General features: G+C 53.0%; 8 protein-coding genes across 8 annotated transcripts; 5 read left to right on the top strand and 3 right to left on the bottom strand.

The window, feature by feature from the left end:
* The first annotated feature begins 501 nt into the window (after positions 1-501).
* On the top strand, positions 502-6,741 carry TrAtP1_000539 (uncharacterized protein). The gene is made up of 4 exons (XM_066110625.1): positions 502-1,994; positions 2,109-4,837; positions 4,896-5,640; positions 5,715-6,741. The coding sequence occupies exons 1-4, from the start codon at positions 1,754-1,756 to the stop codon at positions 6,053-6,055; spliced, it is 4,056 nt and encodes a 1,351-aa protein (XP_065966697.1). The 5' UTR covers positions 502-1,753; the 3' UTR covers positions 6,056-6,741.
* On the bottom strand, positions 1,246-1,539 carry TrAtP1_000540 (uncharacterized protein; the record flags this gene model as incomplete). Its single annotated transcript, XM_066110626.1, has 1 exon — positions 1,246-1,539. The coding sequence occupies one exon, from the start codon at positions 1,537-1,539 to the stop codon at positions 1,246-1,248; it is 294 nt and encodes a 97-aa protein (XP_065966698.1).
* TrAtP1_000538 (uncharacterized protein) lies at positions 6,200-8,248 on the bottom strand (the record flags this gene model as incomplete). The annotated part of the gene is made up of 2 exons (XM_066110624.1): positions 6,200-6,411; positions 8,164-8,248. The coding sequence occupies 2 exons, from the start codon at positions 8,246-8,248 to the stop codon at positions 6,200-6,202; spliced, it is 297 nt and encodes a 98-aa protein (XP_065966696.1).
* Positions 8,249-14,297: 6,049 nt separating this feature from the next.
* Positions 14,298-16,629, top strand: TrAtP1_000537 (uncharacterized protein; the record flags this gene model as incomplete). Its single annotated transcript, XM_014091596.2, has 4 exons — positions 14,298-14,469; positions 14,541-15,365; positions 15,482-16,074; positions 16,165-16,629. 4 exons carry the CDS (start codon positions 14,298-14,300, stop codon positions 16,627-16,629), a joined length of 2,055 nt encoding a protein of 684 aa, XP_013947071.2.
* Positions 16,630-16,699: 70 nt separating this feature from the next.
* Positions 16,700-17,125, top strand: TrAtP1_000536 (uncharacterized protein; the record flags this gene model as incomplete). Its single annotated transcript, XM_066110623.1, has 1 exon — positions 16,700-17,125. The coding sequence occupies one exon, from the start codon at positions 16,700-16,702 to the stop codon at positions 17,123-17,125; it is 426 nt and encodes a 141-aa protein (XP_065966695.1).
* A 1,348-nt stretch (positions 17,126-18,473) lies between these two features.
* Positions 18,474-19,803, bottom strand: TrAtP1_000535 (uncharacterized protein). Its single transcript, XM_066110622.1, has one exon. It carries the CDS (start codon positions 19,527-19,529, stop codon positions 18,630-18,632), a length of 900 nt encoding a protein of 299 aa, XP_065966694.1. The 5' UTR covers positions 19,530-19,803; the 3' UTR covers positions 18,474-18,629.
* A 364-nt stretch (positions 19,804-20,167) lies between these two features.
* On the top strand, positions 20,168-21,434 carry TrAtP1_000534 (uncharacterized protein; the record flags this gene model as incomplete). The annotated part of the gene is made up of 3 exons (XM_066110621.1): positions 20,168-20,212; positions 20,271-20,989; positions 21,047-21,434. 3 exons carry the CDS (start codon positions 20,168-20,170, stop codon positions 21,432-21,434), a joined length of 1,152 nt encoding a protein of 383 aa, XP_065966693.1.
* A 57-nt stretch (positions 21,435-21,491) lies between these two features.
* Positions 21,492-25,103, top strand: TrAtP1_000533 (uncharacterized protein; the record flags this gene model as incomplete). The annotated part of the gene is made up of 1 exon (XM_066110620.1): positions 21,492-25,103. The coding sequence occupies one exon, from the start codon at positions 21,492-21,494 to the stop codon at positions 25,101-25,103; it is 3,612 nt and encodes a 1,203-aa protein (XP_065966692.1).
* Between the last annotated feature and the right edge of the window lie 221 nt (positions 25,104-25,324).

Genomic DNA, 25,324 nt, shown 5'->3' with positions numbered 1-25,324 from the left:
TACGTGTCCCAGAGCTACCTAGCTACAATTACTAATGACGAGGCAGCAATGGGAAGGATTCCATTCGCATCGCTTTTGCCACTGGTTAGGTACTACCTAGTATTAGAATTTACTGGTACCTGATGCAGCTTCGACGGCGTCAGCAAATCAGGCAAACGAAAGGGAACATGTTCTCGAGGTACCTGGACGCCTAGGGCCACGGCAGTTCAACTCCAGGCGTCTGTTAGGGCCGTGCGCGGGGCTCTCAGTGCGCTGGCCGTCATTCCTGGGCTTGGTGCGGTGGGGATTGCTCTCGCCTCGCCGCAGCTACAGCGCGGAGAGAGCCCTTCGAAAATCTCAGCACCAAACGGCAGTTTTTCTTCAGGCGATTACGGGTCTCTTGAGACGCACCCGCAAGGGCAGCCGCGAGCTATCCGCTAGTTCCTCTAGCCCTGGGCCTCTTTTTTTCTTCGCTTTTGGATGGGGCTCACTGCTGGTTTTTATTTTTGTAACATCAATGAAATTTTTCCCACCAGACAGCTCCCTGCTGCGCTATCCGTTGCCTGATTCGCTGTTTACTTACATGTGCGCATAAAACGGGGCCCTAGGCCGATCTTGCTGTTCCTCTTTTGCTTTGGTTCACTTTTTTTTTTTTTTACCGTTATTCACTTCTTTTTCTCTTTTCTTTGGTCGTCCCTTTTTTTTGTGTTTATTTTGTTTTCATAGCTGCAACAGCCTAGCAGCAGATCCTGCAGGCACGAGCAGGCCATATAAGCAGGCCACGTACCCTCCCGGCTGCGGGCATCTCAGCGGCCGTGCCATTCTCCCCAGCCCAGCTGCAACTCCAGGTTCAGGTACGAAGTACAGATCACACCCACCACCACTCTCAGGCAGGTGTCAGGCACAAGACACACTGCACACTGCACTATGCCCAGTCCACGCCAGAAGCCACGCCCAGCTCATGCCGTGCCATGGATCGACGCGGAGTCATTCGCATCTGCTGCTGACGCTGGGCTGGGCTGCTCTGCTCCAGCTGCCCCTTCTCCCCTACAGCAAGCAAGCACAGTGCTGTGTCCCGCTAGCGCTGCTGCATGTGGCCGTGACGTCTTTTTTTTTTGCCCCTGCTTGACTTTGTACTGTCCAGAAATAGCTGACATCGAGACCCACACAGCCGTCAAAACACCGCCAACCCGCGAAACAGACGCCCGCCTCCACTGCCCCGATGTGCGGTGCCCTGGCCGTTCTTTTGTCTACTGGCTGATTCTATCAACCCCTCGACCGGCGAGCGTCTAGATGCAAGGCCTTCCCCATCGCCTCCCGACTCGACTCGACTCTCCCCCCGTTCTCCCCAGAGCTGCCCGGGCAGCTCACTATCAAGACGTCTTCCTCAAAGAAGAGAAAGCTTGCCCGTCCCTTGACGATCGATCTTGACGCCCACTCGCCATCGCCAGACACCGCCATCCCCTCGTGCGAGCCCGACGACGACGCCGCCCTCTCCTTTTCCGCTACGCCCATAGCCTCCGGGCTTGAAGCGCCGCAGTACGTCCGTGCCGCCTCCATCCCAGCATCCAGCGTCCCCTCGCGGCTCCAGACCCAGGCCCAGCTCAGCTCGTCCCTCGTGTCTGCCGACTACGCCTCGTCCGTTGCCTCGTCTCCCGGCACGTCCAACGGCCCCGACCCGTCTGTTGAGAGCGAAAGAGGAGGAGACGACGCAGCCTCTGTGCGAACCTACGCCAGGAGCCAGTCACCGTTCCTCATCTCCAAGAGGGTCGTTATGAATGGCGATGCGGATCTGCCTAAACGTTCATCATCCCCACTGAAACGACGAGCATCCAGCATGGATCCTGAAACCACTGCAAACAATAATGGCGATGCTGCCAACGGCAGTGCCGAGGACGTGGAGATGACATCGTCATCCATCCCCTCAGCGGAATTGCCCCGCGCCATGAGCGTCGACGTCGTTGAAGTCACAGATACCATGCCATCAACCAACGGCACCGATTCCCCTGCTCAGTGTAAGTTCATTTCATGGAGAGAAAGAGAATAAAAGCATTCCAAAGATAAGAAAAAGGGACAAGGACAAATCTGGTTGCAAGATTGCTAATGCTAGGCTTTTTCATTCTTAATAGCTGCTCCCCTCCCCTCTCTCCCCGAACAAGTCAAGATAATCGAGACGCTTCTCAAAGCTGCGGCAGACTCGTCGCCAAAGGAGGGCGATAAAGCCTATCTTGTATCGCGTACATGGGTGGATAAGGCGTTATCCCTACGTTCGGGGAAGACAGATATTACCGATGCCTCATTGGGCCCAATCGACAACTCAGACATTATTGAGGAAGTCCTCCAAGAGCCGGGTCATGAAGACTTTGTCCGCCTCAAACCCGGACTTGATCAACAATCATTCGAGCTCTTTCCTGAAGACGCATGGAAATTGGTCATGGACTGGTATGGTCTCGAACAGGGACAAATGCCCATTGTCCGCACTGCTATCAACATTGCTGTCGATGCGCACTCTGCCTCGGATGTCATGTTTGAGCTCCATCCCCCAATTTTCCGAGTGCATCGCGTCTGGTCTGAACTCAGTCCGCTGCCCATCGAGTCGTCTCTCAAAGCGGACAACCCACCTCCTCTTGCTATAGCCAGAAGTCGCAAATACCATGCTCAAACTTTTATTAAGGATATAAAGAAGCTTACTGGAGTCCCGATGGATCGCAAGATTCGGCTCTGGGTGGTCAATTCTGAACAGCTTGGCACAACCAATGTCCAGCCTCAAGCTGCTCTGACAACACCGCCTGATTCTCCCGGCCGCAACCAAGATGCAAATGGAGATGAAAACTCGCCGTGGTCGCACTTACTCGTTGACGTAGCGACCTTTGGTACTTCCAAGGACGCCAGGCGGTTAGCAGCCCTCGAAGATCAAACCATAAATCCCAACTACAATGGATCTGCCGCCATTCAGCTTTTTGAGCTTGTGACAGACCAAGTCTTGATCGTTGATGAGCTAGTCGGCAAGGACGTCTGGGTGAGTAGGTGTACGAGCCAGAACCAGTCAATGCTTGATAAAGCAATACCCACGCGAACCAACAACACTGCATTGTCCAAGTCATTTAGCAGCCGAAGCAGCCCTAGCTCTTCAGATGGGCCTGCCACTCGTGGCAGGATGCAGAAAAAGAAGAATGGTCGGAGCTTGGGCGCCGTGGGTTTACATAACCTCGGAAACACCTGCTACATGAACTCGGCGCTGCAGTGCGTGCGTAGTGTGGAAGAGTTGACAAAGTACTTTCTTACTGAGGCGTACGCAAGTGAGCTCAACAAGTCCAACCCTCTTGGATACAACGGGAAAGTAGCCACAGCGTATAACGGGCTGCTGAGAGAGATTTACGATGAGGGCAGAGGATCAGTAAGCCCTCGGGATTTCAAGAACACCGTGGGCCGCTGCCGCACCACCTTTGCTGGCTGGGGTCAGCAAGACTCACAGGAATTTCTCGGCTTCCTTCTCGACGCTCTTCAAGAAGACCTCAGTCGCATCAAGAAGAAGCCTTACATCGAAAAGCCAGACTCTACCGATGATATGATCAACAACCCCGAGGCAATCAAGGAGATGGCAGACAAAGTTTGGGACATTACCAGAAAGCGAGATGATTCAATCATCGCCGACCTATTCACGGGCATGTACAAGTCAACTCTCAAGTGCCCCGAGTGCGGTAAAATCAGCATCACATTCGACCCTTTCAACAACCTAACACTGCCCTTGCCTGTCGAGAATATGTGGTCAAAGACGGTCAAGTTCTTCCCTCTCAATGACGTCCCTGTCCAATTCGAGGTTGAGCTGCCCAAGCATAGCTCCATCGAGTCTCTCAAGCTATTTTTGTCAATTCGCACAGGTGTACCAGCAAACCGGCTCATGGGTGCTGAAGAGTTTAAGGACCGCTTCTTCAAAATCTATGACAATAGCGGCGACATCTCTGAAGAGATTGGAACATCCGATATTGCAGCATTCCACGAGTTGGAGGCTGTGCCTACCAACTGGCCTGCAAAGGGCAACCAAAAGAAGATTCGTTCAACGCCGGAGCCGGACGGCACCCTGCCTGACGCTGCCGACGAGTGGAACAGCGACCCGAGATATGAGACGATGGTGGTCCCAGTTTTCCACCGACGGCCATACATCACTGGCAAGGGGCCAGAGGGTACCTCTCCTCCACACTTCATCACTCTGACGAGGGAAGAGGCGTCCAACTACGACGATATCAAGCGTAAAGTGTTGGAAAGAGTATCAACCTTTTCCACCTGGTCAAAATTTGCCCAGCAACAAGAGCCTGAAAGCCCAGAAACGACAGAGTCAGACATGGTCATCACTAATGCTTCTGATGCCGACTCATCTGGAGACAGTAAAGTTGTTGCCAAATCTGTTGAGGGGGAAGAGGATATGGTTGACGTAGCCATGAAGGATGCTCGCAGCAGTGCCAATACCATGCCCCCTCCCGATCTCCCTCTGCCTCATCAACCGCAGCTTCTCCGCCGTTTCAATGCCCAACGTCCCAAGTTTATCCAGCCTGGAGAGTTCCTTGACCCTGAGCTGCAAGGTCTCTTTGAGCTGAGCTACTTTGCCAGTCAAGCTGATGGTCCGGTGCCCACTGGCTGGGGAAACGTCATTGACAATCACAAAACGCTCCCAAGACTTTCGGATCGCATCCCAGAGCCGCCGGCCAAGGAGGAGGATGAGCCAAGCCCTGAAAGCTGGAATAGCACGGCCTCTGGTAACGAGGACAGCAGTAACGATGACGAGAGTCCACAACCAGAGTCCCCGCAGACACGTATGGTAGATGAATCCAGCGAAGATGATGCTCCTCCCGATGCCCGGGTAAGTTCCTGTTTTAATTCGTTGACTGATATTTCATTAGCTAACTCTTGATACGCAGCAGCTGGCTCGGACCACTGTTAATAGAGTTCCTCGGAAGGGCGGTAAGAAGTTCAAGAATCACAAGATGTACAACAAAAAGGGCAACAAGCGTCGCGACAAGCAGATGCGTGGTGGCAAGCTAGCAAACCGTTCGTCGGCTGTCGAATCTGAACCAACACCTCCTGCAGTTGCCGATGGTGGCCCGTTGATCCGAATTCACGAGGGTCTCGTAGTGGACTGGAGTGAAGAGGCTTGGGAAACTGTGTTTGGTTACACTGGAAAGAAGCAGCACGCGGCACAGGGATCCAAGACGTTTGCGGACTTGGAGACTATCAACGACCCCGCGCTTAAGATCAGCCAGAGAAAACGACAAACTCGCCGGTCCCGCGGTATCACTTTGGAGGAGTGCCTCGATGAGTTCGAGAGAGCCGAAGTCCTGTCAGAGCAAGACATGTGGTATTGCCCACGATGCAAGGAGCACCGCAGAGCAAGCAAGAAGTTTGACTTGTGGAAAACACCAGACTATCTGATTGCACACCTCAAGCGCTTTAGCAGCTCAGGATGGCGGCGAGACAAGCTGGACGTTCTAGTCGATTTCCCTATCGAAGGGTTGGATCTCACCTCGAGAGTCATTCAAAAAGAGGATGGAAAAGAAGAGATTTACGACTTGATTGCTGTCGACGACCACTACGGAGGGCTGGGCGGAGGCCATTACACCGCATACGCGAAGAACTTTGTAGATGGGCGCTGGTACAACTACAACGGTGAGAATCACTAATCCGCACATGCCGTAAAACTAAGACGGAACAAAAGGCTAACTTGTAAAAAAAAAAACTAGATTCTTCCGTTTCATCCGTTTCTGACCCTTCGTCGGTTGTGACGAGTGCAGCATACCTACTCTTTTATCGTCGCCGAACTCACGGTCATCTAGGTGGCCCGCGGTTTGGACAGATTTTTGAAAAGTACAACTCAGAAACGAGCGGAGACGACGGGAGTAATTCCAGCGAGGAGGACAACTCTTTTCGTGGCTCGCCTTTAAAGGCCGGTGTTGCTCACACCACGATCAAACCCCTTTCTGATAGCCACGATGGGGAAGTACCGCCCTATGAAGAGGCTATTCGTAGCATCGAAGACGAAGGCTCAAACAGCTTTCAATTCGCGGAATCAACCCCCCCTTGACTTGACATCTGGTTGGACTTTCAACGGGATAAATGGCAGTGGAGCTGAAGGGTCTTCGGCTGCAGACTGTGCCAGCGATGACGCACAACTCAATTCATCCGGCGACGAGCATGGTAGCTCGGGAGGCTTCCCGGAAGCTGACACTCACATGACATCGGCCAGCTCTATCAAGGGAGATGTGATAGGAGAAGCATCGTCACCAGCGGGAGCCCACGAGGACGTCTTGACGGTACCTACCGGGGCTCCCAATTCCGATGACTCTGATGAGGTCGCTGAGATCCACTTGGAGGGCGAAAACACTGCCCGCGACGAGTAAAGTGATGACATGGTGAAAGCCTCGTCGAAGACAGCTTGAGCTACGGATATGAATTCAACGACCATGGCACGTACATATATATAGACACTTTGTGTGATGAATCACAGGTTGCATGTCGCATGACTTTGGGAAACTCACTATGAGTTTGGAGGAGTAAAAGGGGAGGGAGTAAGGGACATACACACATGCATTGAACGTGTAGATAGAACTTAGATGATTATCCCGTCTGAAACCAGGCAGGAAGGGACGGCAACTGGCCGCATGAATTGACGACTGCATGTACAGAGTATGCATTATGACGTCTCTGAGTGGAAGATCAATAGCACCAAGTGTATAATCAGATACATATATAATGTATGATGTTTTCTCACAGCAGGCGCACCACTGAATCAGTTTGCTTGCATGTTACTTGATACCTGATACTTGGTAAAAGGCCCACTGCTTATTATGGCTGCCTATAGATTGGTAATACCATCTCTCACGGGCGTTGATACAGAAAATGATACATCATATGCTTGTGCCCCGATGGCTGGTTGCTGCTTGTTTGGGCAATCTGGGGAATAGAGAGACAAGCAGGTTTTGATTTTGACAGGTGGATGAAGCAAGAAGCAAGTCATTCGTGTGGAGCGTCTGGAGAACGGGGGCGCCGCTATTCTAGCATTGAGTTTGGCTCTTTCTTACACGGTATTACATGCAATGTGTCTTGAATTTCAAATCGGTAGCGTGGAGGAGCTGGACGAAAGAGGCAAAATGATGTCTTCACTACTAAACTGGTGTTTTTTTTTTTTTATCAGCACACGGAAAGTCGGCAATGGCAAATTCATTCAAGTGTTGTATATTGCTGCTGGGGATAGGGCAAATATTGCAGGGTAAGATTGCACGACGTAATGGGAAAGATACATGACGTTTTTTTCTCTCGGAACTCGGGAAGAGAAGAGGTATGGGGTTACACGATTCATTTGATTTCAAATTCTTATCCAACTTGGAAAAAGAAAGGAAATAGTGGCACGTAATATCTGCCGAATGCGTTGTAATGACACGGAGAGGCTGACAATGTTTAATTGGGTGTGTGTAAGTCTTGTTCTCTATTCTGTGTAGTGGCGCGCACACACGTAAACTTTCGCTCGGAGTATGATCGGCTTTTTTTTCTTACTGGGCTGAAAAAAACAGAAAGATCGGCAGCTTGGATTAACAACAAGGCCGGGTCCAGCAGCCAGTCCAGTGCGGGCAAGGGAGAGGGGAGAAGAAAAAAAGGGGAGTTGGGTCGTAAATTAGCAACTTTTGTAGCGCCGTACGGGGTAAAATGCTTGAACCAAGTTTGCAATCCGGAGAAGCCCTTGCAAGTTGATTAAAATGTATACATGTACTGTAGTATTGCCGAGCTTTTTGAAAAAGCGGGCAGCGGGCTATATTCTAAATAGAGAAATGTTGAAAAACGAGAGAGAGAGGAAAGGAGGGGAAGGGGGGGGGGGGGAACGTGTAGATTAGAGAGATTCGAGATTGAATGTAAAGCATCGAGTTAATGCCGAGGCGATTAATTGATTGAATATTTGGTGCTAAACATCAAGCTGATAAGCGAGCGCCCTTTTTTCGCAATGGCTGCGTCTCAAGCTGAGGGACTAGACTGTTACAGGATTATTGGAACCCTGATAAGGTAGTAGCACTACTATTTGGCCAATTATTAGGTATTTTAGGCTTTGGGAGGTGTTTGTTCATTCGTCGGTTGCTATTTAGTGACAAGTAGCCACAACAATAGCGACTTTGGTATTTCTAATCATTGTCTGGCACTTACAGACATATTCCGTGTACCGCTGATAAATTCGCACAACGCGATTGGACTGTATTGGTGTACTGCAAGTATGGTAGCTATGGAGCATTGGGAACCGAGCAATGCAGGGCGATTGTGATGTGGGATGCGCGATGCGGGCTGCGATGCAACGCAAACATAAAAAAGCAGGGAAGCTAGCCCTGCCACATCAGAGGGGACCCGGATGGTGATTAGCGGGATGGATATAAGAGGTTGCTGCTATGGGGCCTTATTGCCTTGATGCTGGGCTCAGAAAACAGGGCCGTGGAAGAATTGCCCAGGCGGTTCTCCGTGTGCTGGAGGCCATTATAACTGGGGCAATCTCCGACTCGTTCGATGGGATCGGGCTTCTCCGTAGTCCCGCGACTGCGCAGCGAATCGGGACACGGCCTCTGCGCTGCGGAGAGGCTGAGGATTTAGATTTGTGCTAATGCATGGGAGCAGGAATACACAAGACTGCTAGCGATAATACGAAGGGGGTTATTGATAAAATAAGCATTCAACTGCATGACACGAGGCAAGAGACAGCCCGGAGGAGAGAAACCTTTTCCGAGCTGCCGGGATTCAGGGTGGTAAGCCGCAAACAGGCACGGATAGGACACAGCGCAGTACAGAGCAGAGCACTAAACCACAGTATTACAGTGCCTGTACGGATACATGCATCAACAGCGAGAGTCAGAAAGCGGGGGCCCAGTGCGGCGGATTGGACCAAGGATAAGGGTTCGTCCTTGGCCTCATTCCGCTTAGAGCAATACGTCCAGCCCAGCATTCGCGTTAGCTCTGTAAGCCGGAATGGCGCGGTCGGGGCTTTAGATGAAAGCGCAAACGCTCGGACCAGCTGCGAATCCCAGATGAGGCTAAAAAAAAACTTCTAGAAGCCTGCTAGAAGCCCCAACGAGGATCTAGCATGCTGCTAGCAGACAGAAAGAGCGAGAAGGCGTGAGCAAAACTGGCCGAACAAGGAGAAAAGGAAAGAAAAAAGACACAAGACTCTCAAACTAACAGGTGAAAAGCGGGCCGATATTGGGTTGTACGTATCATTGATCTTATTGCCTCCTTTTGTCTGTTCGCTCTTCGGCACGCTCCGGGCTGGGCTGGGCTGGGCTGGGCAGAAATGGACTGGGCTGGCGGTTCTATTGGGTACGATCCAATGTGCAATCGAAGCATGCAGCCGTGTTGGGTATCACCGTGCAGTGCTGCCGCCCAACCACGGGCAAACACGCAAAAAAAGACAACAAATTCGGGCCAGGCATGTGCAAATCGAACTAGTAGGGCTGTGGCCACCCGCGAATCTGCGTCCAACGTCGAGGTGAGGCGAGGCTGGCGGCGGCAGCGAGATGGCGGGAGACGGCCACTTGCCGAGAACTTGGAGACTGTTGCTCGCCCTTTTTCGGTGGCGTGCCGGCTCTTCGATCTGAGTCCGTGTAGCGCGCCACTGGGGCAGACCGAGACACATACTTCTGACGTAGCTTCTGTGGGATTCTAGGGCACAAGGGAAAAAAAAAGGGAGACATCAGTGTTCGCTGGCCCGGGACCTAGGGACGGTAGCTGGACAGTGCGGCGGCATCAGCAACATCAGCATCAGCATCAGCCTCGGCATCCCGAGCACGCGTCGGCCTGAATCTTGCACGCAATGCCAGTAGTACTACAGTAGACATTCAGCGTCCCCCTTTCCAGTTCCTGCTGGGTCAGCCTCATCCTAGCCAGCAACGTGGACAAGACCGGCAGTGCGAGAATGACGATGTTCATGGGGGATCACCATCCGATGTCCTTGCGCCTGTCAGGCACTCGTATAAAAGTGCTGGCATCAACTAGCTAGCAAGCTCCCCCCTGTCGAGTTCGGGGTCAAGGGCGGGGGGAACACGCGAAGCTCCTATTCTCTACATGCAGTGCCTCTCACTCTTTTCTTGGTCCCCAGAGTTGTTTGACGGACCCAACAGCACAGTATAGTACCTGTAGAGGCAGACAAACTTCGCGAGCAATATAATAAGCGAGACCGAGCTCGCCGAGGGTCCAGTACGAGGGCTTGCGCGTTTCGTTTCGTCTCCACGATTCGGCTCAAGGTGAAAAGCTGAGGCTGGAAATGCCTAACAGTCGAATGGAGCGCGTACTGTAGGTAGCTGACTCCATAGATAGCAAACGGAGAAGTCCGTTGGCTCGGGCTTCATCGTACATCGTTCGATCGCCTTCCGATTTGCTTCTCGCACTAGGCACCAGTACTGTAGCACTATGTTGATTCCTCTGGCCGCGAGTCAAACAGAATGCCACGGTAGTGCGCCTTTTTGACGCACGTAATTTTCGATCCTCGGGCTCCTGTGGCCCCTCTTGCTCCTATTCCGTCCTCTTCTCTCGGTGGTAAGCGCCCTCTGGAACACACCTGTCCGCTTGCATGCCATGATCCTGATGTTCATTTTATTTGCTTTTTGAGTCTTTTTCGTCCAAACCTTGTCCCAGGCGCCACCCTGCGAGCTGAAAGAATGCAGGATCCACAGCTCTCAAAGTTTGCCCTGGTTGTTGCCATAAAAGAGCAAACAGCCGTGTCCACCCCCTGGCATTCCCCAGCCGAGACGAATAGAGAGCGGGCCCTGCAGGCTGGGTCGTTGGAGCCCGGGACGAGGGATTCGAGGGCGTTGCTTGGGCGCCGAAACGGCATCGTGTCGTCTTGTCTGTAAGCCGGAGAGGGCCTGAGCTTTGCAGCTGTAATCCAGTAGAGAGACACACACGAGCAAAGCGCGTCTTGGCCGACACGAGTACGTACGTGTCAGTAGCTGGCTTTCTTTTTTCCCTTTTCCACATGGATAATGCCATCGTCGGGCCGGCCGAGATCTGTTTAGCACGAAACGCGGGAGCTATGGAGCGATCAAGAAGCGATAGTCGAACTCGTCTTGCCACCCGGCAGGTGCCTATGGAGTGTGTAGGATTGTAATAAATCTTGTGTAGTAAAGACAGAATAGCCGCTCACATACATGTGCATGCAGCGTATAGATGTACTTTCCTTAGGCGGTAGGTACCTCATGCTTGCATCTTCGATGATGCGATGGGTTACTGCTGCCCGGCGAACCATGGGCCCAGTTTTCAATACTACTACCAACAGCAATAATCTGACAGTTATTGGCAGGCATTCTCCTGCATCATGCGTGGCAGCAGCTGCAGAGGCACAGCCCGTCGACAGCAAAAAGGAATCAATCAGTACAATATAGAGCTGTACATCAAATATCATTAGACAACATCAAGACAAGGGCCTGGCGAGGGACGCGACGGCATCCGGAGAATTCATGTCACTAGCAGGTACGTACTTGCTGTGCGGTGCATGGGGCGGCACAGTGCGAGCGCAAATCGCTGCTCTGGCCTGGAATCCATGTGAGGGCGGTTTCTTTTTTTGGATTTCGGTTTTAATTGCTGGTACAGTAATTCATAGCGAACCTCGCTCCTGAGAACCGCTGTGTTCTCAGTGAATTTTTACCAGCAATTGATATCATGCTTTTACAGCGCGTACCATCTCGCCATTGTCTTGACCTGCGCTGCTGTGGTTGGCCGTCGCCGGGTGGACCGGACTGGCGCAGCCAACCCCTCACTGCAAGCTTTGGAAGCCTTCGTTGCAGCCTTCTTTTCCTTCGAGGAAGACTTCTTCCAGTGTTCCATGGCGTGAGTCAATCGGTGCGCGTACATTAGTGGTCCGTGGCAGCGCCTGGCACACGCTGCACCTGCAGGCGTTGCACCCACCCTCCTCCAGGGCCTCCGCACAGGCACGGCGCCCACCAGTCAGCGCTCGCGGATGCGCGCTTTGCATCGTGCTAGCGCTCATACCTGAACACGGACAGCTAATGGCCCAGAGCTGTGCTGCGTGCAGCGAGCTACCCTGGTCGGCCACCTACGTGTACAGCATCCAGCGTACATGTACAGCACGCACGCACGCACGCACGCTCCTGGCACAGCTGGCATCGGTCCAGTGTTTGTGCTGTACAAAGTAGGGATGATGCTGATGCCGATGCTGATGATGTTGGGGAACTGGCGATGAGCACGGCATGCTCCAGTGGCCCAATTGGCGCTGTGGCGCGTCCGTCTGTTGGGTTCAGGCGGGCTGCACTGTCCGAGTGCCTGCTCTGCTGTGCTGCCGCTTATCTGCGACACCTTCTACCTGTGCCCCGTGCTTTGACCTCGACTGCCTCCACGACATTGACTGATCCAATGTCGCAGGATGGAGCAGCCAGCAGAGGGCACGCCGTGGGTACATGTACATGACATTTGATCAAATACTTGCCGCTCTTAGTAGTAGTCCTAGCAGATGTCAACTGGCATGCCGCACGTGTGATTGTACGGTGCTAGTGCTCCGTGAGGACGCCCCAGGGCACCGGACTGTGTACCTGTCTGCAGCGTGCAATGCAGGGAATCTGCTGCGGTATCTGCGACCAGGAAGTCGAGGACGGGGCACTGTATGTGTCCGCAGCAGCAGATGCAACTCCTCCCTCCCGCCTGGCACCTTATATCGAAGCTCTCCCTCCGGCCTCTGCCTCGTCCAGTCTCCCCTCCCACGGGCGTTGCCCTGATTACAGCTTCACAGTGACCACTTTGCCGGCCGGCCATGGCGTCGTCGAGCCGCAGGATTCGCTGCCCTTGAACCCTTCCTGCCACTTAGATACAAGCTACAGGATACACGAGTCCTACCTTGCCTGTCCCGGATTACGGCTGCCCTGAACAACTCAATTTCTCCCATCTCCAGGGCATCTTTGCTGTTTTTACCTTTGCTGCCGTCTTTTGACTTTTTGTCAGCGCCCTGCCCGCTGCGCCAGCCCCCGCTCTGCTCGTGTGAAGAAACAAGAAGGAAGAGGAAAGGAAGAAACGAGAAGCCATCGGCTCTCCCCTTGCCTGTGTCGCGTTGGCGCCTCTCGTCTCTTGTCTAATCGCCTCGCCATCTGCCTGCTCTCGTCTGGCTCGCCATCTCTCTCGCTTACCAGTTCTTGCTCCCTCTCCTCTCGCGATAACGCCGCCGATCCTGACGCTCCAGACGGCTGACGTCTTGCCCCTCCAGCAGCGACTCACTAGCAGCCCAAGCCTGGATCTTGCGCCCACCCTGCCATAATCTTTCCGGGCTAGGCCCCAAGCACGGCCTTGCAGGGCGAGAAACGAACTAGAAGCGCCGCTAGACGCTCGCTGCGCTCCACTGCTGCGTCCGCTAGGTCCAGCGCTGCAGCGCCGCAACCAGCACGCACCACAGCAGCCACATCCCGCCACCGGCTGCAGCATCTGACCAGCCCAGAAGCCATCCGGGGCTTCTGCTGTTGCTGTCCGGCCAGGCCCAGAAAAGGGCCCAGAAAAGCACCTGGAGCACCCAGAGGCTCCCCCTCGGGACCCGCCCGCGACAAGAGCCACCCTTCCTGTGCGACTCCAGAAGTCGCCTTCGACTCTTCTCTGCTTGTTCCGCGACCTGCGGCGCTGTGACTTGCGTCTCTGGACCAACAACACCATTTTTTTTTCCTTTTCTCCTCTACCATTCGATCCTCGTCCCAAAACCTGTCCAGATACTCACGCCGCCGTGAGTGCTGCAGGGAGCACCCTCTCTTCTTCCAGGTCTTCTTTTTCGTCTTCCCTTTTTTCAACCCACGATCCGACGTCAGAAACTCCCTCTGATGCTCCTCACTCCGCGTCGCTCCCGACAGCATTGACTCTCTTCGACTCGTTCCTTATCCTCTTTTTCCAAAACGCTTTCAGGCGCTTCTTTTTTTGAAAGCAAGTGTCCCGTCTCCATCGTCGTCCCGGCCGCCCTGTCGCATCACCAATTAAACCCACAACCACACGCTTTCCTTTTGAAATTTCTCTCTCCCTTTCGAATCTGCGCGCGCTCGAGGCGACTCCAGCTCCAGCGTATACTCTCTTCTTCTCTTTGCCTCGAGCTCCGGCTCCGACGCTCCCCGTGCTTCCTTTTACCCTGGATCCCGACTCGCTTCGCTCTCTATCCTTGGCGCTGGCTGCTCCAATTTCGAAAATCCTGAAACGCTCGCCGATCCAATTGAGCCATCGCCTCGTGCGCCCTTTCACATAGCCTTGCGCGCGCGCAGTAATCCTTGCCCGCGTGGCCAACGTGCTCCAGTCGCGAGACTGGTAGCCTCCCGTTGCCCACCATGGACAGCCTTGCCTGCCATATCATCTATGTCAACCGCAGCGTTGGGGAGGCCCGGCTGCTGCGCGCCCTATCCGACGATCTCGCGGCCTCGCCGACCGACGGTTCCCCCGATTGGCGGCACGATCGCGTTCGAGAACTCGTCCAGCCTCTCCTTGACGCTTTTGGCGATGGTTTGTTCCTCTTGCTCCTCTGAGTTGTCCCTTCACTCCCCCCCTGCTGACTCGTGATGCGCAACGCACAGTTCACGTCTGTTCCACCGGCGCCGCCTGCATGGCTAAGCTTATGCAACTCCACGAAGCCGGCTCCATGATCGATATGACACCCGCCATTGTTCTTCTAGACACACCCCACGACGAATGGATACCCGAATCATACTCCTTACAAAACGCCTCTTCCTCCGATCCCAGCCTGATAAACCGCGACGCCGAGATTCACACGCCTGACGAGAATTTGTACGGATTGGCGCTGCTCCAGAGGCTCATCACCGAAGCCCACCTACGAAGCATCTCCAAGCTTGTCGTCCCCATTCCCGTAATCAGCTACCCAGAGTCCCGCGAACAAATGACCGACGGCACAGCCGAGCTCTTGTCGACCGCTGCCGGCACTCTGGCCGCTAGCCGCAAGCTCATGAGGAGATGCTTGGACCTTGGTGCGGTTGACGTGATTGTCGCCCCCCTGGGCCCCAAGTGTATCGCAACGCTGGAAATATGCGCTTATAAGGCCCATAGGGATGCTGCTAGGGATCAGCAGGCCATGATGGAGATCACAAAGGGACGGAAGCGGTCGTGGGTCGGCATCAATGACCAGAAGCCCTACGCCTATCTTCGAGAGGCAATGGTCTCTGGACTCATGAAGGGAATCTGCCGCCTCTCCTCTGAAGACGACCATATCGCCAACGCGCACATTGCCGTTTCTTCCGAACGCCAGGCTGTCATCGCCGAGGCCGTAGGCCGCTGGCATTTCGATGCCCATGAGTTTTCCGATGATGAGCTGCTAGTCGCAGCTCTGCAGATGTTCCGTCACGCATTGACCTCACCGGAACTTGAGAAGTGGCGGATACCAGCAGGTGAGTGTGTAGTTGGAGACCCCCCTGGCGGTGCTAAGATCATAAGCAACCACCCCTCTTTGAAAGTGCCTGCATCCGTCCAGCCGCTGGAATTTCCATCTGACCAATGATTTTAGACCAACTCATTAGCTTCCTTGTCGCATGCCGGGCTGCATATAATAGCTTTGTCCCCTATCATAATTTCCGTCACGTGGTGGACGTTCTTCAGGCGACATTCAATTTCCTCGTCCATATTGGCTCGTTCCCTCCCTATCCGACGTGGTCTCAACCATCGCCAAAAGTGATCAGGTCGCCAATCGCGGCACTGGTCAGCCCCTACGAAGCATTGACTCTTCTCATTACCGCCATTGGCCACGATGTCGGCCACCCTGGAGTAAACAACGGTTTTCTCACAACATTGAATGCTCCGTTGGCCCAGCTTTACAATGACCGATCCGTCCTGGAGTCCTTCCACTGCGCTGCGTACTCGCAGATCCTTCGCAGATATTGGCCCGCGGTGTTTGAAGACAGAAAGATGCGTGGCCTGATGATTAGTTCCATATTGGCGACAGACATGGGCGTTCATTTTGACTACATGAAAAAGCTGGGCACTCTCAAGGAGAAATTGGAGGCTGACAGAAACATTGACAACTGGAACGGTCGCCAACTGGAAGATACCAAGGTTCTCGCGTGTGCGCTACTTATCAAGTGCGCAGACATTAGCAACGTGGTAAGTAATATGCAAATAGAAGGGAAACCGCTCAAAATAAAACTACCCAAAGCCATCTCTATTATTAAGCGTTTGCTGATTTGGTCACAGGCACGTCGTCACTCGACCGCGCTGAAATGGATGCATATGCTCTCAGAGGAGTTTTCCCGGCAAGCTTCGATGGAAGATGAGCTCGAGATCAAGTCATCTTTAATGGCAGCACCGAAGAAGGACATTCTTTCTCTCTCCAACGCCCAGCTTGGATTCATGAATATGTTTGCTATACCGTTGTTCCAGGGTGTGGCTGAGATAATGCCAGGCATGGAATACACCATAGGCGAGCTCCATACTAACAAAAGATTCTTCGAAATCAAAGTACAAGAAGAACAGGCCAAGGATTCGCAAACGAGGACGAGGACAAGAAGCTCCACTGTTGAAAACGACAACGAGCTGAAGAATATCGAGATTTCGCCTGCACCGAGCCCTTCCACGGCCAAATCTGGTCACGATCCTCACACCCCGATTGAACACCATGATGTCAATGGCGTGACTTTTGGCCCCCCCTTCCTCCTTTGACGCCGTTCGAGATTTGACAGAAGGCGATCCATTCTCCTGCCACCGACCCGACGAGCCAATAGAAAGCAGAATGGTGTCTCCAAAACACCGGACAAGCGATACCCCCGAGGGTAGCTTATCTACCGGCTATCATGCCGATTGGACTTCGCAGGCCGCGAGCACGGCTACCGGCAAAATGACGCTATCACCGAGCACGCAGGGCACGAGCATAGTTAGCAACGAGGCCGGAGACCGCAACCTGGGCGTTCCTGCGTATAACATGTCGCCGCTTAGTCTTAAGGGAACTCCGACATCACCACGCCGGGACCGCGATCAGGAACGGGATCGAGATACCTCGCAAGCAGATGAAAATTCGCCTTTTGGAGGTAGTATTGGTAGAGCCGAAGGCAAGGCGCTTAAAAAGAGACCAAGCAGGTTTAGGATGAAGGACTTTCCCTTTTTTAAGAGGAGCAAAGGATCGAGCCCCCCCTTTCCCACCGCGGACACGTCAGGATGAGAAGATGCCAGCTACCAGTACAATCACTGTAACAAGCTGCAAGCAAATCTCAAAGAAGAAAACAAAAGACAGTAAAACAACAAAAATCTTTGCGGCAAAGGAGCAGTATGTACCATTGCTACGCGAAATGAAACACCCGCGACATGGCTACGATTATGGCCCTATGATTTACGAATGCGATTTGTGCGAATAACAGCCTTTTTTTTATGCTGGGTCACGGCCTTTCTCACGGATCGCGGGAAATTCTATTCGTTCGGTTTCACGGCGTTGGACCCTTCAATTCGGCCATATCTTGTCAGTTTCACGTTGCGTGCTATGACGCTTTTTGAACGGATTTACCGGAAAATACGGAAGGGTTTCGAAAAAGCAAAAAGAAAATGAGAGAAACAAGAGAAAAAAAAAACACAACCATTCTCATCCAGGTTCGGACCTGGATAGAACACATATACATATATACCTTGTATACCTAACACATTTTATATATACTTGGACGGGAAGGGGAACGGCGATGAGTATATACCCTTGGGACTGGGTGTCGCGGCTTTGACTTTTTTTTTTTTTTCCTTGTGTCAAACTATTACACTACTCTCATTAACTTTTCCTTTTCTTCACCTCCTTTCTTCTTTTCTTTTCTCTTCTTTTCTCTTCTTTAGGGCTCAGGGTTTACTATGGTGTATTAAGACATGTATGAACAGGAAGGAGAGGATGAGACAGCTGGAGAGGGCGTTAAAACGGCTAGGATGCATAGGACACACTAGAGAAAGGCTGCAAGGTTCGAGAGGGTAAATGGGTGAGCTCATGGTAACCAGGAGGGCAAAAGACACTTGCATTGTGTTTTTTGGAAGCCTCAAAGTGCAACAGGCAGCTCTTGTTTTTGGTGCATAGCCTTTGAGTTGAATACAAGTTACCCCGACGAAAACAAAATAAAGCGGGCATTTCAAGCTAATTTCTTTTACTGTTCCGACGTGCTAAAGGACTTGTCGTGTCTTTTTCGAGTGAAAAGGAGGATGATGTGGTTGCCTCGATTTGCATGTCTTCTGTCTTGCATGGATGAATTGATATGCCTTGGATGCCAATTGAGTTTTGGTCAGGAAGGGAGACTTTGTTCTATTTCTTGTTTGTTTTCATCATCTCGCGTTGCGAATACCAGGCAGGTCGCCATTGTTCCTTTTCTCATCTTTTCTCTGGAGTAGAGTTTAGTTTACACTTTATAGCATTTATGACCTTGATGTGTGTGTGCTTGTACTTGGCGTAAAGAAGGGGGGGGCGATGTGGAGTTGCAACGATATCTTTGGGATAACTGTTTACGTAGCAACGGCCTTGCATAAGTTTTCTTGCCCTTTAAATGGCGGAGAGTCTGTTATGTGTTGTTTTGCTTCCTCTCTTAAAGGGAGGGCTCAGAGGAGTAGACGAATTGGGATAATGGACTATGTATGTGTGTAATACGTAAGCAACCGCAGAGGAACTATATCTTGACTCTTCGCGCCATAACTTGTCTTGATACTCAGTCAAACGTCTCGTCCTCGTCCTCATCCTCATCCTCATCGACTTCATCATAATCTTCGTCGTCATCCGCATCAAACGCAAATGAAACGTCCCCAAAATCCTCGTGGTCCAGCTCATCACTGTCCTTGAGGATGTCGGTGATGGATCCGTCGACCACGTCAGCCACCCAGTCGTCGCTCTTTGGATCCGGCTTCTCAGCAGAGAAATCCGCCGGGCCCGATTTCAGCTTTGTGGTGACTGCAGGCCCCCGCGAGAGATAGGGTCGTTGCAGGCACATGTACCTCACGGCGACCACGGACAGCTTCGAGAGCTTGGCATCGCCGTGCTGGCCTTGTTTGGACTCACGGGACGCTTCGACGTTGACAGAGACGTCCTGGAGTGCGGCAGCCGGATCGACGCTGGCTTTGGACGCGTGAGTGGCTTGGACGCCGTCGCTTGTGTCGGCCGTGCGTGCCATGATGAAGCCCGTGATTAGCCAGACGCGTGAGCCGCCGCGCGCCAGCCACGTCTGCAGCTTTTCCTTGACTCTGGCGTCGCGGCGGACCTGGTCGATGGCGTCGTCGGAGACAAAGAAGTGATATGTAACCGTCGCGGCTTTGACCTGCCGATCCCCGGCTTTGGTTGCCTCCTCCTCGAAACCGAGAATCTTCTGGACCGTCAATTTCAGCTTCAGCGACTTGGACTTGGACACGGCCTCCCTCAATTGGTCAAATGCGTGGCTATTGGATGCCAGCACTGCCGCGGTCTCTGGTGTTCGCGTGATGGTCACGTAGTTGCGGCCTGGCTCTCTATAGTCCAGGACGACGCGCCCCAGGATGCTGTTGACGAAGACCTGCTCGTCTTCTCCTGTGGGGATCTGGACATAGTCGAGGTGGTGAAGGAGGTAGAAGCGCTTCATGATTGTATGAAGCTGTTCCGTGGAAATGCAGCCTTGCGATGTACTACTAGATATTCACTCACTGTGTTCTGTCTGCACCAAAGGCAACATGAAGTTGTTATTTATCGGTCATTGATTCGGCCAGGCGAGGACATTGCGATTGCCAGCAAGATGACAGCGACTGGCTGGCGATAGACCGCTGGCCTTTGAACGATGTCCAATCAAAGCGTTGGCGCCTCAGTATAATTTTCAGCTCTTACCAGGATTTGCGGCATTTACCCCAGTACAACAACAACAACATACGACCGAGAAGATGCAAACTGACGTGTCAGTTCATTTTCGTCTGCCAGCCTCTTCGCAGCTGCAGAGCTTAGCCAATACCAAGGCGCCACGAACGAGATCGCGGGGACGAATTGCGCTGCATCAGAACATCAAGACGAGAGCAGCAACTGGGCAAGTGCTTATATCTCCAGCATGGCCGAAGATGTAAATAGCGTCTACTCATCTCCAGCGTGACTCGTGCCCGTTCTTCCACGGCTGCGCAGTTGGGCTCGCTCTTTGATTGCCCAACGGCCAAGTTCACGCCGACTTCAGCATCCGTTGAATGAGCCGACCTTGCCACACCTGACAAGTAATTGAATTGCCGCTACGCAGTGACTATGGATCTCTTTCGGATCACTGTGGCTCAAACGCCAAGTGGTGCAGTACTTCATCCCGAGTATAACTGTATAATCCTGCATCGCAGAGGCTAACAGGCTGAAGGACAAACCGAGCGGGAGCTGCCATCTGAAAGTCCAGCATGGCTCCATTGGAACAATGTCCGAGATCACGGCCGATGCTGTGCAAGAGCTACTCCAGATGAACAAGTCCATCAAATGGTACATGGAGGAGTTTGTGATTCATCTTCCGTTCCAAGAGCCAAGGGCCCAGGAAGTCTCCGCAAGCCTGGCAAGATATGCGGCCTTGTTAATCGAGGCGCTCCGCTTAGATTTGGGTGCCCCGGATCGCAACACTTTACACATCGTCATCCAGGTTGTGGAAGAGGCTGTAATCCTCCCAGATGACTGCATTGAAATTGGTGCTTTGCGCTGGGAGGTTCTCCAGAACGTGCATCTATGGCCCGGTGAGGCCAAGCCCGCGAGCGTCTCTGTCGTGCGCCTCTTGGGAGTCCCGGCGAGACAAGTTCCTGTGGTTTCGGCTGACAGGCCTGAGTCGGCATCGACCTTCAACATACTCGCACTGACGGCGCGTCCACGTTCTGTGGACGACGTGCCGCATAGACTCATCACCAAATCCATATACGATGTCGTCGACACAGCAAACACAAAGGTAGACGCCTGCGGCGGATCAACAGCTGAACGCCGCACAACACTCACTATTGTGCGGCCAGGCTCGCTGGACGCGTTGAAGCGAGAACTAAACAAAAAACAGCGATACGATGTCGTTCATCTCGACTTACACGGCAAAGTCGAGGACCACAAGTATGTTCTCGTACTGGTATCCCTGCTTATCATCCGTTCCAATGCTGACTGACAAAGGGCATATGCTTTATTCATCAACGAGATCCAACGTGGCGCCCACATGGTCCCGGCAGAAGATCTCGCCTCGCTTCTAAGCAGTCACGGCATCCACACCGTGATCCTCAATGCGTGCCAGTCCGCTGTTGAAGGCGAAGGCCCCGCCGCCAATCTTGCCAAAGCTCTGATCCAGCACGGCATCCAGATTGCCATTGCCATGGCCTACAAGGTCTTGGATGTCACCGCAAATCTCTTCGTCTGCAGCCTCTACGATCAGCTGCTGCGGTTCAACCAGTCCCCTCTCCTCGCTGTTCAGGCTGCGAGGCAATGTCTCATGAACAAGCGCACTAAGAGGACCAGCTACTTGACCGAGGTCCCTCTCGATGACTATCTCGTGCCGTCAGTGTAAATTCGAGACGACGACGCCAGTTGTGTCACTGGTGGACTGAGTCTTTTAAATCTCGAGATGTTGAGGAGGATTCCACCCGAGCTACCTCCAGATAGGTCAGTCGACATCGACGTAAACCTAGTAGGGAGGGAGGGAGACCTCTTGATGCTTGAGACAGATCTCATGCTAGAATCGTGCGTCACAGCTATCGAGGGGCCTCCGGGCGTCGGAAAGTCAGCTTTGGTCAATAGTGCAGCCGAGTGGTGGAAGTCGACGGCTTTCATCGATAGAGTCGTTAGAGTTGGCTTTGAAGACTTGCAGTCTCCTGAGTGTCTAATCGAATTTCTGAACCAAGAGTTTGGCACGGACTTGACAGAGCTAGACACGCAGCTGGAAGATGCCAAGGCCAGAGGACGACGTATCCGGACAAAAATCAAGAACGTGCTAGCACCAACGGAACCGAGGCGGAGAGGCGGTGCGAGAGGAAACCTCCCAAAGACAGCCAAGGCGAAACGCCAAACGACGCGCAAAAGCAAATTCTCAATGCGGGACTCTAGACTCCTTGTCATCTTTGACGGGGTCGAAGCCTGTGGCCCTCGCAAACTATCCGAGCCTGTCCTGGAACTGATGGGCTACTTCTTGGCTGTCTTCCGGGACGCCCAGGTCAGTCTCTCCGCGTCAGACCTGGACTCAGCCCAAGAGCCAACAGCCCCCAGTCCCTACAGGAGCTTTGTAGTAGTCACCACGAGACGCATGCCCGAGATTGCCGTCTTAAACTCACCAGCGACAGAGTCCACAGGAACAATACCAAATACACAGCAAGCTCAAAAAGCGGTGCGCATGCTGGCCCCCCTGGATGAGGACAGGGCCCTGCTGCTTACTAGATACATACTCGACAAGACCAACCGACATCCAGATGCCAGGGACTGGGAGGGCCTCCTTGTCCGGGGACAGCTGGGCAAGCTCGTACAGGGAAATCCCTTAGCTCTCAAGATGCTGTTGGGCGCGTTCAATCCCAAAAACCACAATCTTGTCAGTTTCATGCAGGCTCTGTTACGTGGAGACGGGATATGTCTCGGCAGCGGTTCGTCGGAGACGAATCATGGCGTTTCAGCCGCACTTCCAGACTTGGCACAAGCCATAGACGACGTCCGGCGTCTTCTTCACTCTGTCGAACAATCTTCAATGGCGATTCAGGCGTTGTACCCTTTCTGGGCCCCTTTCCAGCTCCAGACAATTCAGGACTACCTCTCGTATATTGACTTTGAATCTCAAAAGGATAAGCGAAAGTCGATTGATCGGTGCGCAGTGTTTGGGGACCAAGAGCTGGAGCTCCTCTTCAGGAACAATCAAGAACTTCCTGGCTCCAACAGAGATATCGCAATGACGATCCTACAGCCTTTCATCGACGAGGGCTTTGTCGTCGTGGGGAAAGCCGTCGACAAGCAGGGCAAATCCGAAAGCGACTACATCACGCTGCACCCACTGATCCCGCTCCTCTTACGAGAAGAGAGTCGCAAGACCGATGAGGCATACAAATTGGCACGCGAAACAGCGCATAATGTGATGCCCAAGCTCTTTCGCTACCGGATCAAGACGTGGCCGAAGCAGGTCGCGTACTGGAAGAAGGTGTGGGACAGTCCACGCGAGACGCTGCGATGGGAGTTTTTCGACTTCCTGGGCGCGACGTACCGGGTCCTCGACATGCGGTCAAGCATCCTCACAATCACCGTCCTTGTAGACTTGGCGCATATCACCAACAAGGGCCTGTTCTGGGATGCTGGACGACGACCGCTCATGGCGGGCTTTTGGCGGACGGCCACCGATAGCATGCACCAAGACGGGCATGACATCTGTGAAGCGCCTCACCTCGCCGACTCATTGCTGCGACTCATGGGTGGTACGAGAGGCAGTCGCGGAGTCGGCGCACGAATGTTGGCCGAGATTCAGGCCAAGTTCTTGCGCTTGCAGCACGCGCTGTCGGCTGAGCTGGCGGAGATGGCCTTTTGCCTGGCCTTGGTGGACTACAATACGCGCCAGGACGAAGACGCCGCACGAAAGTGGTTCAGGCGGCTGAAGGAGACGTACCACCATCGCACCAAGGTCCCTGGAGCAGACTCTCAGATACGACTCATGTTTGATGACTTGCTGAAGATCATGGAGGCCTCCTACGCCGCCTCGAGTCCGATCCAGAACTTTAGCGACAAGCAGATGGCAGCCAAGGCGCATGCCCGCAAGACAATCTACAAGAATCTGGCACGAACAGGGTTCGATATCAGCGGATACGACGCCGGGGCATGGAAGGCAGCAGCGCTGAGGGACGGGGATGGGGACAGTGGCGACGATGACGATGGCGGCAGTCATGGCATGTTGGGTTTGGGAAACTCTCTCCTAGGACGCGACGAGGGTGTCTTTGTGGCGATACTCCTCGCTCGGCGGCAAATGAAAGCACGGCCATCCAACATTGCCGAGGCAAGAAGGCTTCTCTACAAGGCCTTTAGTAACGATCTCGAGGTTGGCGAGAGCCCTGCCAACGCCGCCTACATCCACCGAGCTCTCTCCGAGATTGTCGAGGAGAAGGCAGCGAGACAGGCATCGGGACAAGCGACGGAGACAGTCAAAAACGAAGAAGACCAACGGGACTACTGGCGCCGAGCGTTGTATCACTGGGAACAAGCCTTACAAGTGGAAAGCGATGCTGGCTTTGAGAAGTCGGATGACCAAGTTCGAAAAGAGACGGAGAGAACAATGATGCTGAAGAGAGAGGTTGATGGGATTGAGAATGCGTTGGAAGCTGATTCTCAGATTCCTACTGATCCTTCTTCCTCAAAGGGCGATGGGAAAAGGTCATGGAACCCCTGGAAGTCCTGGACAGCCTCGAGAGCAGAGAAAAAGGCACAAAAAGCCGCTATAGTAACCCAGGCCACGACCGAAGTAGAAGGTGAAGTTGAGAATGCTCAAGCCACGCAAGACGCCAAGGGGGCTATACGCAATGGAAAAGTTGCCGAGTACAAGGCTGGCGAGAAGAAACGTGGTATGAAGTTTTGGGCCAAGATTGGTAGCATGAAGCGTGCTAAGATCAAAGGGCGTCTTGGAGCCGAAGCCGAACCCGACATGATGCAGCTCAAGCTGATGGCTCTTGGGCCTCTAGAGAGGCGCAAGCCCGAGCCAGAGCCAAGGCCCGAGCCAAAGCAAGAACCCGAGCCCGGGCCAGTAAATCCCAAACCGGACAGAAGCCGCCGGCCGCAACAACACCTGAGCAAAGAGGAAATGGCTGATGCAAAGGAAAAGTTTTCTCTCATCTCGAGGAACGGTGAATACATCACTTCCAAGGACATGGCGGCCCTCTTTCGAACCATGGACCAACCAAAGAGCGACCCAGAGATTCAGCAGATGATTGACGAAGTGGACACGACCGGCAGAGGCGTCGTGGACTTTGAAGACTTTTTAAGCATGGAAAAACCAGACCAGCTGCCGGACTCTGAGCAGGAGCTGCGAGAAGCCTTTCGGGTATTTGATATGAACGACGATGGCTTCATCTCCCCGGAGGAACTACATGATTGTCTGCGGCAGCTTGGCGAGAGATTGACTGATGATGAGGTTGATGAGATGATACGGGAAGCTGACTTGGATGGGGATGGGAAGATTGACTACCATGAATTTGTGCAGATGATGCGCGGGGCGACTTGATTGATGATGGTATGTGTAGACTGAGTATCACCCAGACGTTGGTACGTTGTGTAAACGTTTTGGGACAGGCCATAAGAAATCACTGCCTATATTCCTTTTCTAATACCTTCTTCTTTGAATGCTTACATGAACAAATGTCGATTGCTGTTGTGGCTAACTTCAATAAAGTACATGTAGTCATTGGCAGTTTCTGTGCTCCTTTATTGCCTCATAGCTATACT

The sequence above is a fragment of the Trichoderma atroviride genome, chromosome 1 (genome assembly GCF_020647795.1).
Source record: "Trichoderma atroviride chromosome 1, complete sequence".
NCBI classification, from domain to species: domain Eukaryota; kingdom Fungi; phylum Ascomycota; class Sordariomycetes; order Hypocreales; family Hypocreaceae; genus Trichoderma; species Trichoderma atroviride.
Note: the sequence above shows the minus strand (reverse complement) of the source record. Positions and strands in the feature narration are given on the sequence as shown.

Coding starts and splice junctions, on each gene's coding strand:
- TrAtP1_000539 (XM_066110625.1), top strand. CDS start 1,754: ATGAATGGCGATGCGGATCTGCCTAAACGTTCATCATCCCCACTGAAA. Junction 1,995..2,108: donor CACCGATTCCCCTGCTCAGT/GTAAGTTCATTT, acceptor CATTCTTAATAG/CTGCTCCCCTCCCCTCTCTC. Junction 5,641..5,714: donor GCGCTGGTACAACTACAACG/GTGAGAATCACT, acceptor AAAAAAAACTAG/ATTCTTCCGTTTCATCCGTT.
- TrAtP1_000535 (XM_066110622.1), bottom strand. CDS start 19,529: ATGAAGCGCTTCTACCTCCTTCACCACCTCGACTATGTCCAGATCCCC.